This window comes from Sceloporus occidentalis, unplaced genomic scaffold, assembly GCF_023333645.1.
Source record: "Sceloporus occidentalis isolate IW3139 unplaced genomic scaffold, rSceOcc1.0.p SCAF_48, whole genome shotgun sequence".
Lineage (NCBI taxonomy): Eukaryota > Metazoa > Chordata > Lepidosauria > Squamata > Phrynosomatidae > Sceloporus > Sceloporus occidentalis.
This window is the reverse complement of record NW_028317028.1, coordinates 6130443-6143949: the sequence shown is the minus strand read 5'-3', so window position 1 is coordinate 6143949 and position 13507 is coordinate 6130443. Positions and strand designations below refer to the sequence as shown.

Genomic DNA, 13507 nt, shown 5'->3' with positions numbered 1-13507 from the left:
TATCTCCTGGGAGGCTGGATAATTATTTTTAAGTTTTGCAATGGGTAAATTTAGGAGAGATCAGACATTTAGGTAAGATCAGATAGAAAGACAGTTTAAGATAGGGAAAACATTTTTTCCAGGACAAGTTAAGCTATAGACGTTTAAGTACAAGCAAAATGTGCGTTACATCACATAACAAAATAGTAAAAAATAATATCAGGCCATTCATTTTCTATATATTGCAAAGCAGATAATAAAAGTAAAAAAACCTTAAATTATTTTCAAGACTCCACCACTTTAGTTAACCCCTTGACGACTAACAACGGCATGGTGCCGTCGCTAGCAGTCCCAGTCAGGTGCTAACGACGGCACCATGCCGCTAGCACTACCCTACCTTGATGGAAGTCTGTGGACCCCCATCACCACCTACCCCGGCGATCTGTCCCTCATATTGAAGGGCATCACTGGGACCACCCAATCCGGCCGGTGACGTCGCGCAACTTTATTAATAACTGACAATTGTCAGTTAAAGCGGTATGGGGGCATCTCAGGCATCTAAGCAGCTAGAGACCCCCAACATATACCGTTGGAAAGGTATAGTGTTTGTGAAAAAAGAATAAAAAAATATTAAGTTAAAAAAATAAAAATGTACAAAAAAAGTAAAATAAATGATTTGGGGGTCTCTAAAGGCAGATAAATAAAGATCAAAACTGCCTAGAGACCCCCTAATTAAATTATCTAAACATAAACTAGTTTAACTTGAAAAAAAAATAAAAAAAAGTTTAAGTATTCTAGCTAAATGATCACTGTGGTAGCCAATGTTACCACAGTGATCATATAGCTATGAAAAAGTCTCATTCCCTTTTTAAAAATGTCCGATACTAAATTTTAACCCCATGATCCCTTTGATCATGGGGTTAAATTTAGCCAATGGTAGAGGTAGGCAATTTTTGAAATCCTGATGAACTGCAAATATTATTAAAATCAGCCATTTAGCCTGTGCGGTACGTGAGTAACCATCTCATCGCTGGAGCACCTTGCATTTTTACTGCCCCATTTTTTTCTCCCTTTACCATCATTTCTTTGGGATTGTAAGGGGAAAGAATGGTGTGTGCTTCTGTGAGTGAATGTATGGAAAGTATGGTGTGTGCTTCTGCGAGTGAATGGAGATATGAAAGGCGTGTGAATGGTCAGTAATTAGGGTTGAAGCCTTGACGTGGCATTACTGCTCACGTAAGAAGTTAAATTATGGCACAAAAAGTACATATTTGCAAAAACTACACCCCTTGGCGCATCAAATGAGGGGCTGCATGTGTTTCTAGTACAAACCTGGAGTGCGCAAGACAAAAATGAACATGTTGCTATGGTTAGAAAAAACATATTTTCTAGCCAAAGCGACATATTCCATCATTATTTGTGCACTCAACTTTTGTCCTAGAAATACATGTAACCCCTCATTTGAAGCTCCAAGGGTTGTAGTTTCTTGAAATGTGTACTTTATGTACCCTAATTTAACTTCCCAGATGTCTAGACCACTTTAACTTCAGATATGGCAGTTGTCTTAAAACATTTAGGGGTGATGCCTGCAATTAGACAGCTCTAGACAGCTGGAAAGTTAAATTATGGTACATAAAGTATATATTTTCTGAAACTACACCCCTTGTCGCATCAAATGTGGGGCTGCATGTATTCGTAGAACAAGACTGAAGTGCGCAAGACATAAATGAACTTGTCGCTTTTAATTTAATTTTTTTTTTAGAAGTGTGATATTCACTTATTTGTTGTGCACGTCAGATTTGTGATACAAATACAACTAAGACCTCATTTGCTGAAGCTGGGGGTGTAGTTTCTAAAAATATATAGTTTTGTTGGCATATTTTAACATCCCGGGCAGCTAGAGCTGTTTAATTGACGCCAGCCATGCATTAAATGTAAAGATGTCTTTTGTGATAGTCTAATAAATTTAACTTTTAGCTATAAAATATTAGAAAAACACAGTCTACTGTTCTCAATTTCTGTTTATTTTAGACCGGTTACCTACTATAAATATTTAGCAACACAGCTTTTGATATTAGAGTTTAGAAAAATAACATTACAAACTAGTTTTTATTGAGTCGGAAGTGAAAAATTACACTTTTTTCCCATTTTTGGCTTTATTTTGCAAACCTTATGAGACATACACATATAAAAATGGTATATTTGGAATCTGCTGTGTGTGCTGAAAAAACAATATATGGTTTGTATAGTTTATTCCCAAGAAATGTACTTCTAAACGCGTTTAAACGTGAGATGCACCAAAATGCCGAAAACCAGTTTAGCACCAGGGTGGGAAATGGCTTAGCAGCCAAGGGGTTAATTAATCCAACAAATGTGCTTGTACGTACATGCAGATTGCAGTGTAAAGCGTGTATGAATCAAGGTTAAACTCCTTAACTCTAAAAATACCAGCAAGAAGTTAAAAATACAGAAAATAAGTTTATTTGTCCATGGGGAAGTGCAAAGTAAACTGGAATTATACTTTTGTTCCCAGCATACTGTCCACCTTATAATAAATCAGCTTACAGTCGAGACTTTATTTTCCCATTTAACAGCACAGGTTACCATGGTAGCCATAATATAATTCTAATTTTGCTTTATTGAGATGCTGCTGGTCAACAGCATTCTCTCCACTCAGGATGGTCACTTGCTTTTAAAAGAACCCACCAATGAACAATTCCTATTAAAGTACAATGTGAGTACTTGAATAGGCATTATTTTATCCACAGGACAAAAACAAAAAGTCACTTGGCTTTATGAGAAATTGCACATCTGGAGCTGCAGTACACTGCCTCTGTGATTCGATTTTTTTGCACCTCTTTTGCCTACTTTAAGCAGCCATCCACTATCAGGACAGCTCCCACTGAAATCAATGGTGACACTTTCTGCCCATGCATGCAAGGGGTCCTCTTGCTGAAGCTGGCTGTGACTAAACCTCTATTATTTCTGAAGACTTATAGGTAAGTAGGCAAAGCAACATGTAAAAAAAAATACAAAACAAGAAACAAGCATGGTGTGTGGGGTTGTATATCCAGAGCCATTATAATCTGTCTAGTAAACTTGGCTATGATAACAGAGCAAGAATACACACAAATGGCTAATACTTAGCTACTTGAAAATAATTGATACTCTACATTAATACATTAAAAGAGAAAACACAATTTTTTTTGACTGTCCGGGCACGTCATGCAAAGACATTCAGTTAACGACAGTTGAAGTGCCAGGACCGTCATGACTTTTAACGGGTAAAAAGTAAAAGATTTTTCAAGTAGAAGTCAGAAAAAGTCCCTTTTCCACAATTTTCATACTTTTTTACAGTAAATTACATGATACAATCATAATAATGACATCTAAATGAAGCCCTTCTTGTCCTGACAAAAAACAATATATAACTGTGTGGGTTTAGTAAATGGGAAAGAAGACAATTACAATAAACACTACGGGTACAAAATAATAATCAGCCATTGTAACAAAGGGATTCATATTTTGCTATTAGCCCCTTAAGGACTATACCCTTCGTGATAAACATTCAAAGGCTGGTGGTTTCAAACATATATGGTTTGATGGGGGTAAATTGAACTGCCAGAGATTTCCCAAATAGGACAAGGGGCAGTATGACCAGATGTGATCAAAAATGGTTTTCAAATAGCAATACACTACTCGTACTTATTGCCCTATAACTTGCATAAAACATTGGGTATTTCTAAACTCATGACAAATAATAGAACCTATTTTGCGGGCTTTTAAATTAGCATGTGTAGATGAGATAAAAATCAAAATGGTATTTGAACAGTATTTAAAGAAAGCCCTTCTTGTCATAAAAAAAACAATATATAATTTGTGTGGGTACACGAAATGAGAAGAAATTTACAGCTAAACAGCAACACTGCAAAAATGTTAACAGCCATTATCACCAAGGGTACAAACAATAAAACACAGTCCTGCCCTTAAGGGGTTAATAACACACCATTTAATTTGGAAAATCATAAAATAAGTATTTCACACGTTACCGAGTCATGCCTTGGTTTAAACTTGCAACAAATCCACCAACAGATCTTCGCCCAGATGACGTGTCATGATAGCAGTCAATGCCCACAATCATCAGCTCTTTCAGCTGAAAACACACAAATCACATTTAATATTTTTTGTTATAGCCTTTTTATATTGAGTTAAATTAGCTAATCCATAATTAACAGTGAGGGTTTTTATTATTTAGACAAAGTGGGTCTGTGTAGACTGATGCTATGAATGGATCACTTTTTTGTGGAGGTAGACTGAGGTAACCATGGAAAATGTCTTTGTTGTCCGAATGAAATCCGTGCGGTGCTTACATCACACCAAATTATTGAGAGACCGCTTAGCTCTTCCGCTGCATGTGTTGTTCTGACAAAGTGTCACTACCGTGTTGAGCACCCAGGGCATGGGATGCATTTAAAAGTACTTTTTATAAGTATTTAAAGTACTCAGGCTGTGTCCTGACAAGTCTTGCAGCCAATTTATGGCAGGAAAGAACTCCCACTTGAGAATAATGGTAGTGCTTTCCACACAAGAGCACAGGGGTCTTCTTAGACCCCCGTTCAAAGCATTTACTGACTGGTGGTAAGAATATTTTAAACGTCAGGAGATATGTTTGCCACAACACATCTTCTGCACAGAAAATAACAGAATTGCAGAAAGGGGCAAATGCGTATAGGGATTCTGTAGAATATCCCTAGGAAACTGCAAGGGTGGCACCATGTAAAGTTAGAAGGTCCTTTTAGATACCTATATTTATTAAAATGCACATTATCGCTTGGGTGGCCTTTGAAAATGATTCATTGTTACCCAAACCTGGAATTTTACAACTCGGATTACTAAACACATTTATTTACTTGTTTGTAGTGTTTTTACAGTACAATCAATACAGCTTCTTAAAGAACTTTGCCAAGCAATATGGTTGCAGGAATACATTCTATTTGCATGTCCTAATCTCAAAAGTTCCATGCCCTCGCCAATAACTTTCATATTAGTGTATCTGCATGCTGTTTTGCTAGGTTTACCATATATCCTGTCGAGTTTAGTCAGTCCAATTAACCCCTAACTCCCCAATCGGTTTTATTTTAAGATGAAGTATTTTAGGAAGTAGTCTCTTAACTTCCATCCGCCCTAAATAACACTTGTAAGTGAAACACTGACAGGCGCTAATCCTTAGAAACAATGCATTTGTGATACAAAAAATAAAAAAAAATATATAAATATATATAAAGACTTACGGGTATTTCCACACTCCAAAGTTCACCTCCCATTTTACAGTTTATCTGCAATGCAATTTTGGTAGCAACTGAAACTACAGTCTGAGGTTTGTTCAAAGTCTTGGCTAGTACACACTGGCTGGGAATGGGGCAATCAACACACAGGAATTTCTTTATAGCATCATATCTATCTTTGCGATTGCTGGACAAAATGCATACTATCTGCAAGAAAATAAACGTAATCATAAAATGGAAAAAAAACCACACACAGACACACACAAAATACTTGAGAAACCCTTCCATACTTACCAGCTGTGTATCAGGTGTAATTTTTTGTTGCAAACATTTTACATAAGCATCAGTACTGTCATCAACTTCAACCCTTAAAAAAATAAAAAGGATCACTTTGTAAACTTTAACCAACCTTCATTAGTTATCCTGCTAACTTGCTAGAATTGTTACATTGCATTGATGGATAGTGCTGAAAACATGATATCTTCTAGGATAATAGAGCATAACATGAGTTGTGTACTGCTAAATGTCTCGCTTTACAAACCCATTCACAAATAATCCCTTCACAACAAAGGGGATACATCACACTGATTGCTAGGGAAGCCCATCTCAATACATCTCATAATCTATCAGGGTATGGTGCAGGTATGCTGCAGCCCCTATAAGAGAGCTGTCATGGGGCTTTAAACAATAATCAGAGTGGTCCCCATAGGATTGCCCTGACTACTGTACAGGGAAACCCTCTAATTGCTGTGCAAGAAACCTTATTGGTAATGTTAGAACTGTGTAAAACAAAAAGCAAATGAAAAAGAAAAAAAGAATAGAAGTAAAAAAATGTAATGTAATATACAGTATATCCCTATAACACATTTTATAAATCCTATATAGGGTGGTTTACAAATCAAGTAAATATATTTTTTACCCATTGTCGTCAGTGGGAGAATGCAGGGTTTTTTCATAAAAAAATATCTAACATTTATGAATATGGCTTCAAAAGAAAAAAAATCCTACTTCTACCTCCAAGAAACTCAATACAAACACTAAAATAGTACAGAATAAACAAAAATGAATTCTCTACCCCAAGTCCATGTCTAATTGACAGATAGTTGTGTAATAAAATATATATCTAGAACAAATAATCTGAATTTATCCTGCCCCAAAAGCAAGATATCCGTGCCAGTGTAACCCTAACTAGGGCTGTCAGAGAAGACCAAGTGTGCATTTCAAATTAGGAAAATGAGTTGCCACAGGGCTATGATGGAGAATAATTTCTTACATCACTGCTTTATTCATTTTGATTCCCATTTGTTGTGACACTTTGAAAAGGTTGTGCATAAGAGTGTTTGCAGCATCATAGTTTCTCCGCGTGAATAGCAACAGCCAGTTATCTAGGTGTTTTACACTGATTAGAGAGGGGCCTCTCAATTCTCTGGACCAGTCTGCAAATTGAGGATTGTATTCAACCTAAAAAAAAAATACACATCACAGTTCTAATAAAAAAAAACATTGATTTTGTATTTTAAAGAGCCACTATTTATATTACATACACAGGAACCATTAAGGAAAACGTGCTTAAATTAAGAAGTTTTCTCAATCGTTATCTTAAGAGTTAGTGGGAGAAAGCAAGCTGCAGGAAGCATTTTTTTCCACTCAAACAGTACACTTCATCGTCTGACAGAGTGTGATGACACTGCCGTGACCTGTAATGTTGGCGAGAGAAAGTAGGAAGCAAGAGAAGAGATCGATGAAGTTTAAGTGAAAATCCCTTTTTATGCAGGTTTGCTCAATCTGTTTCTTGAGCGTAAAAACAAAGTTTAATGACATTTTATTCTGCGACATTCTTTTCAAAGGAAAAAAAAACAGTACAGCAACCTGTTAGGGTCAAGGTTAAATATTTGGTTTTAGCAAATGTGTCAGGATATGAAAGGAAAAAAAACTGACTGCTCAATAAACTAAGCTGCTTGGGTAATTCTAAAGAAAGCAGTAAGGTTTACATTTACTTCTAATAATGTGAACAAAAAACAAAACATACCGAACAGCTACAAAATAATAAAAGTTGAAAATTTTGCGCCATTCATATTTTTCATTGAATGCTTAACAAAGGTCTGTAGTCATGTGATGCAAGGAGAATACAGCTATTCTTGTTATATCATTGCTTAAATTAAAAATCAAATTGCTTACAGTTCCTCTTCCTTGCAAGATCTTCTCCGGAGGTGCCACTCTACCATTTAAGGGCAGAAGTTTGGTGTCAAAGTTAAGGCCCCAATCCTGTAGCTCTTTCTGAACGTTATCATCCCTGGAATCAGGAAGTGCATAATATAATCATCTATTAGAAGATGCAACAAAAAGAAAACACTAAAGAGCATTGACATAGTACGTAGACAAGAAATGACACACACACTTTTTTTCTCCCAGTAATTATATCAAAGCTTTTAAAGGTGAATTCCTACTATATTTGATAGAATTATATTGTTGTCCAATGGTTGGTTGTAAGCAATGTTTATGTAGTATGTCTAACACAAAAAAATAACCAATTTTTTTTTTTTATTTCAAAGTCAGCACACAAAACTGTTTGCATCACATTTTATGCAGCGTGCTGCAGATGACACCACACATCCTTACACAAGCCATGTATTGTCACATTTGCAACAATAAATACTCTTGGCTTTATTAGGGTCCCCATGATATAAACAAAAGCTAGGACCACCCTTAAGTGTCCGAAGTCTGCCTAGGCGATGCTGCAACACCAGATGTATTGCCAGTAAATCACACTGGGAAAACAAAAACTAGGGGACACCCTTGCAAAACTTTACGTAAGTTTTCCATCACGTCTGCTAACATACCTCTTCTTAGCACACATTTCCAGCTAGCCTGAAGAGAATATACATATAACACATGCAGAAAGGTGGGAGTTCTTATTTACATAATCAGTTCAATAAAATACTTACTTGTGTATATAATTCAGAAATCTTGCCATTTGTTTTTCTCTTTGATCTGGTGCCAACCTAGTATGAACTGCTAGATCCTTCATTACTTTAAAGTCACTCCTCATTTTATCAGTTAATCCTATAAAAAACACATTTACAGACTTATGTACATGTTGTAAACATTCAATAACAACCAAACATCATACACATTTAACATAAAAGAAAACACACACACAAAACATATGATAATCCCTTCTTTAATAAGGGTGTTTTGTGCCCCAAAACCAGATACTTTTTCAGGATTTTTACACTGTTTCCTTAAACATGACTCATTTTCCTTTTTATTTAATTTTGTAAATGTTCCATTTGGGACTGTTTAATAGCCCACCAGCTCAAAATACACACACAAAGTATATATTTTTGGACTGAAGACAACTTAGGTTTTTTTTTACAAGGGGCATTTGGACACTTATCATGCAACCATGTGGTCACTAATCTCTGGCAAAGGGGGGCTTAACATTAATTTCTGTTGCCCCCCCCATCAACCTCTCCATGTTTCTTTGGATTGTTTGCACAGATTACATGCACCTACAGAGGAACACACCAAAATGTATTCGCCAGAATCTCGAGATTACAGAAATAGCCCACATGCATAGGTTTTTGCATGTCTTTAAATCTACAGAGCGCACTGCATGACACACTAATTTAATCGAGGAACAGCACACAGGGGAAGGTAAAGGGCTAAATCATAATACAGTATAAAGTTTAGATGGCAAAAGATACATTTTCACAAGTATGCTAGCCTTTTGCTTTTCTTGTGAAGCCACTTTTATAGACCACGACTTCCCTCACCCTTATCATCAGTTCACTGACCAAAAGCTCATGCACAAGCAAAAGGCTGGTATCAGCCAAATTTGTAAAAAAAAATTAAATATGAATGCAGGGTATTTTTTCCCACAGCAGCACTCACTATGCATGAATGTTAAGAACGCAAGGCATCTATCAATTCAGCACTGGGAGGGTTAATGGCTGTTCCTGAGGACTGCCTCCCCTGCACCAGGAACCACCGTTGAAGCCGATCCAGCCTACCACTGCATAATTTGTTATCTTTTTTATTATTAGTTATTAAATAATTTTTCACTTTACTAAGGCTGCTGGTTATATCTCAATTTACACTTGCACCTAACATATGTTCTGTACCCAAATTCACAACATCACCTATTCGTAACATAATTTAAGATTTAATTTAAAACATGCTGCCGTTTCAGAAGTATTCAATAATTCCAAAATGTGGAGCACAGCCTTCCTTTTAAATACCTGTCAGGTTACAAAATTCTGGAATCAAGAATATAGGTCCTGCAGGAACACCACTTGGACCTTTGGTCTTTTTGGGATTGTGAACAATAGCTGGCTGGGTCAGGTCTTTTATTTCTTTATTATATTGCTGCATAAATAAGGGAAAAAATGTCAACACATTAATAAAGTACACAAACAGGTTACATCTTGAATAACCTTTCCAAACTAAAATGCAACCACAAACTAAACAGAAAAGTGTGGTATGCTACGCTGACTGATGCCTATATGGACAATATTTAATGCTTTTTACACACAACTAAGGAGGAAGAAAGAGGAAGAAACTACCACCAAAATAACTAGTTTTAGGCTGTCCAATTTGTGTTCACCAACTTTTTGGAGTGGGACTTAACCAGTAAAAAACTATAATCTGCAAAAAACCCACACATAGATCATGGTGGACCCAGATGTAGGCTACCCCACAAAAAGGTTTAGCACCAAAATGCAAAGAATGGATGAACACAGAAGTTTAAATAAATAACATTTACTGAACAGATATGTAACAGCATATCACAACTCCTATCACTATATACTGAGCCAGACATTGACAGTGGTACAGTGTAACTCCTATCACTATACACAGGGCTAGTCATTGATGGTAGTGCAGTATAAGCCTCATTACTATATACCAGGGCTCGACAAATCCCAGGCGCCAGGTCACCATGGCGACAGAGAATTTTGTCCTGGCGCCTAGGTTTTGTCAGCCTCTTACATCCAGAAAAAATTGTGGATGTAAGAGGCTGAGTCACCACACGGGGGCGCTGCTGCTGCTGTCTGCCCAGGAGTCTGGGCAGACAGCACAGCCACACAGAGCCTGCCCCCGAGCCTGAGATCACTCCCACGGAGTGATCCTGTAGGCTGAAAACACGGTTGCTGGAAAACCAGCAATCGTGTTTTCACCTGCCACAGGCAGCTTCAGGGAAGGGGGTTGTGTGTTGATTGGGCCCCCACACAAGTGTGGGGACCTGACCCAACACCCCCCTGCTGCCTGATTGCTCCATGAGAGCGACAGTGCAGCGTTAACCCCTTCAATGCCGCGATCGCGGCATTTAGGGGTTAATTCCCGTTTTGTACGGGACTCTGCTGCTGGTGGTCTGCCTGGAAGCCCAGGCAGACCAGCAACAGCAAAAACGAGCCCCCACAAGCCCTTTGATGATTCCTGTAGGCATGGAAGCCTACAGTCGTCATCACAGAGACTCCCCACTGCAGTGGCTGGTCTATAGACCAGCAATTGCTTCCCAGCTGCCAGAGGCAGCTTCAGGGACAGGGGAGAGGGTTCTTTGGTCTCCCCATGAGTGTGGAGACCAGCCCCAACACCCCCCTGCTGCCTGATCGCTCCATGAGAGTGACAGTGCAGCGTTAACCCCTTCAATGCCACACTTGTGTATGACACATTCGTGGCATTGCAGGGGTTAACATTTGTCCCCACAAGCTTGTGGGGACTAAATATCAGTCAATGCTGTGCTCCAATGGAACATCATCATCGAAAGAGTTAAAAAAAAAAAACAGCACTGACCTGAAAGTCCAGGGTGCTTCCAGGTCAAACGCTGTGATTTTAGTAAGTGGGCTGATGATGATCAGATCACTCCTGACCAACTGTTAGTTTAAAAAAATCCTGGCTCCTAACTTTTTTACCTGGCGCCTAGATTCACAACAAATTTGTCAAGCCCTGCTATATACTAAGCCAGACATTAACTTGGTTAATGTTATCCTCACAAACCACAATACAAGTATGTGTAAGGCGATACCAGCCACTATGTAACTGCCCAGTCCAAGGCCTCAACAATACATATCCCAACAGATGTTCTCTGAACATAAAACGCTAGGTGCACATAACCACCTTCTTCCATAAACACCAATGTGATATGCCAGGAAATAAAAGGAAATTGGGAATTCCATAAAATCCATTAGTACAAACAATATTAAATCATCTAAATATGCATCTGCTTACAGTTCCTTCTGGAAAGGGTGGGTCAGCCCATGTTATGTGAGGAGCCTTGACTACCTGATCGCCATATGGATGATTTGCCAAGTGGAGATAAAGTTTGAGATGATGTTGCCATCCAACTTTTGCAATAATCAAAATATACAGATGAGTACATAGGATGAAGTACATAGGATGAAATCATGATTTAGGTAACCCCTGGGGGCGCAGCTAATAAAGGAGTGATGAGGTCTATAAAAATCCATTTTCTTTAAGGACAACAAAAACCGAGAAGTTTCTTAAATGAATTATATATCTCACAAAATGAATAATGCCTTCATAGAACCATTGATATCCATACATAAGAACCAAGCGGCTCATCTAATCTACCCACTTTTTCATGAATGTCCTAACTTCATACATATACTGAAATAACAAGAGGCTACTACATGACAGTACAGCAGTCAAACAATGTGTTTGTCCTAATATAGGTAGCAGATATCAAGAACAACTGGGGTTCAATAACTAACAAAGAGTTTGCTGGAGAGATGAACATTTCAATTCTCTGAAATCGTTATGGATTATTAAGTTAAACACTGGCAAGTTTCTCCATCAAGAGCTGAGTAGGCCCTGTTATTGATTTATCTCTGCATAATGCAAAGGCGACTCTTGCAGGAGATGCCCATCGCGGCTGGCCCCTCTATGAATAATGTTAGTGGTGAGCTGGAATGCTCAAATTCTCTCCTGGTCACCTGCAAGCTTCAGCTTTCATGGAAAAAAACCCTGTCAGAATGACAGAAAATATGAACTACCAATAAAAATGCAAGTAAGGATAACAGAACTCTACAATGTTGTGAGAAAAACCGATTAACGCAATCAATGCCATACTTTTCTGTAATATTCAACGAAGCTTATCTCAGTGCCATCTGCTTTTTTAAACGTTGACTCCGGTGTAAAATCCCAGTTGATATCATCAATACGATATGTTTTGTTGTTGTATCTGAAATTTAGGAAGTAGCAAGAAAACAAATTTTTTATTTACTAAAACCCAACAATATTCTTTAAATATGAGCTTAGGGTGTTAATAGCTCTCATGATTTCCTGAAATTGAAGATTTGAAAGCAGATGGTACAGGTTTTAAGATGAAGTGAATCTGATAAACTATTTACTGAAATTGTAGGGATAATAACTAAGTTTCTCCTGTACTGAGTGATATCATATATATACTCAATTCAATGATCACTGTAAAATCAAGGCTTTTGCTGACATTTTGGATTTAACATTAACAAAAATCATAGTCACGACATAACAATCCAACCTTCGGGGCCAAAATACAATCACCATATGCTCATAAGGTGCATGCTTAGATCGAATGTCAAAACCTCTCATAAATGTTGGTGAATGTTGCTGCCACCAATAAGATCCTTAAAGAAAGTGGCATGCATTCTTTTCTTTGATTGTGTTTTATACGTCAACAGGACACTTGACCTTTTAGTGAATAGATAAATCCTCTGTCACAGTGGATACAAACCCTCCCTGCTAACAGGAAGGCCGGGTGATACCCAAAAATCTTTCCCATGCGGTCAGACAGGCTGCTAAGCTGGAGAAATTGTTCAGCATACTGAGAAGGGCTAAGCCCACCCTGTGAGCAGGGCAAGGTTATACCCTCAGAGGGAAAAAGGTTATAACTTCCACTTGTCCTACACTGCTTAGGGGAAGAGTAACGTCTTATCCTAGCTTTATACATTCAAAATGTGTTTTTTTCATCTTACCTTGTGAGAACAATTTGACCGATCAATTCCTTACTGCATGCATTGTGAAAGTTATGGGCTCCAACGTTTTCATGCAAGGTGTACATCAAGTCCAGAACAGTTTCACTTCTTAGGACTTTATGACTCACATCAATACAAAGCATTATGCTATTTTCATACTGCAGAATGGAAGTGGTGAAACCTGGCCATATAATTAGGCTGAAAGCAAAACAAAAAATGTAGCAGTTTTTTTCATTATCTTTTTTTGGATGAGTAAAAGATTTTTCAAAT

At 37.7% G+C, this 13507-nt stretch overlaps 1 protein-coding gene across 1 annotated transcript in view; it reads right to left on the bottom strand.

The window, feature by feature from the left end:
- Positions 1-13507, bottom strand: part of PIWIL1 (piwi like RNA-mediated gene silencing 1) — a 29679-nt gene that overhangs the window by 4493 nt on the left and 11679 nt on the right. Inside the window, exons 7-15 of the mRNA XM_089490980.1 lie at positions 13238-13435; positions 12354-12465; positions 9506-9632; positions 8210-8327; positions 7443-7557; positions 6538-6725; positions 5559-5631; positions 5271-5471; positions 4029-4132 (exon numbers count right to left, since the gene is read on the bottom strand). Of these exons, the coding sequence (XP_089347106.1) occupies positions 4029-4132; positions 5271-5471; positions 5559-5631; positions 6538-6725; positions 7443-7557; positions 8210-8327; positions 9506-9632; positions 12354-12465; positions 13238-13435 (1236 nt within the window). The remainder of the gene's footprint in view (positions 1-4028; positions 4133-5270; positions 5472-5558; positions 5632-6537; positions 6726-7442; positions 7558-8209; positions 8328-9505; positions 9633-12353; positions 12466-13237; positions 13436-13507) is intronic.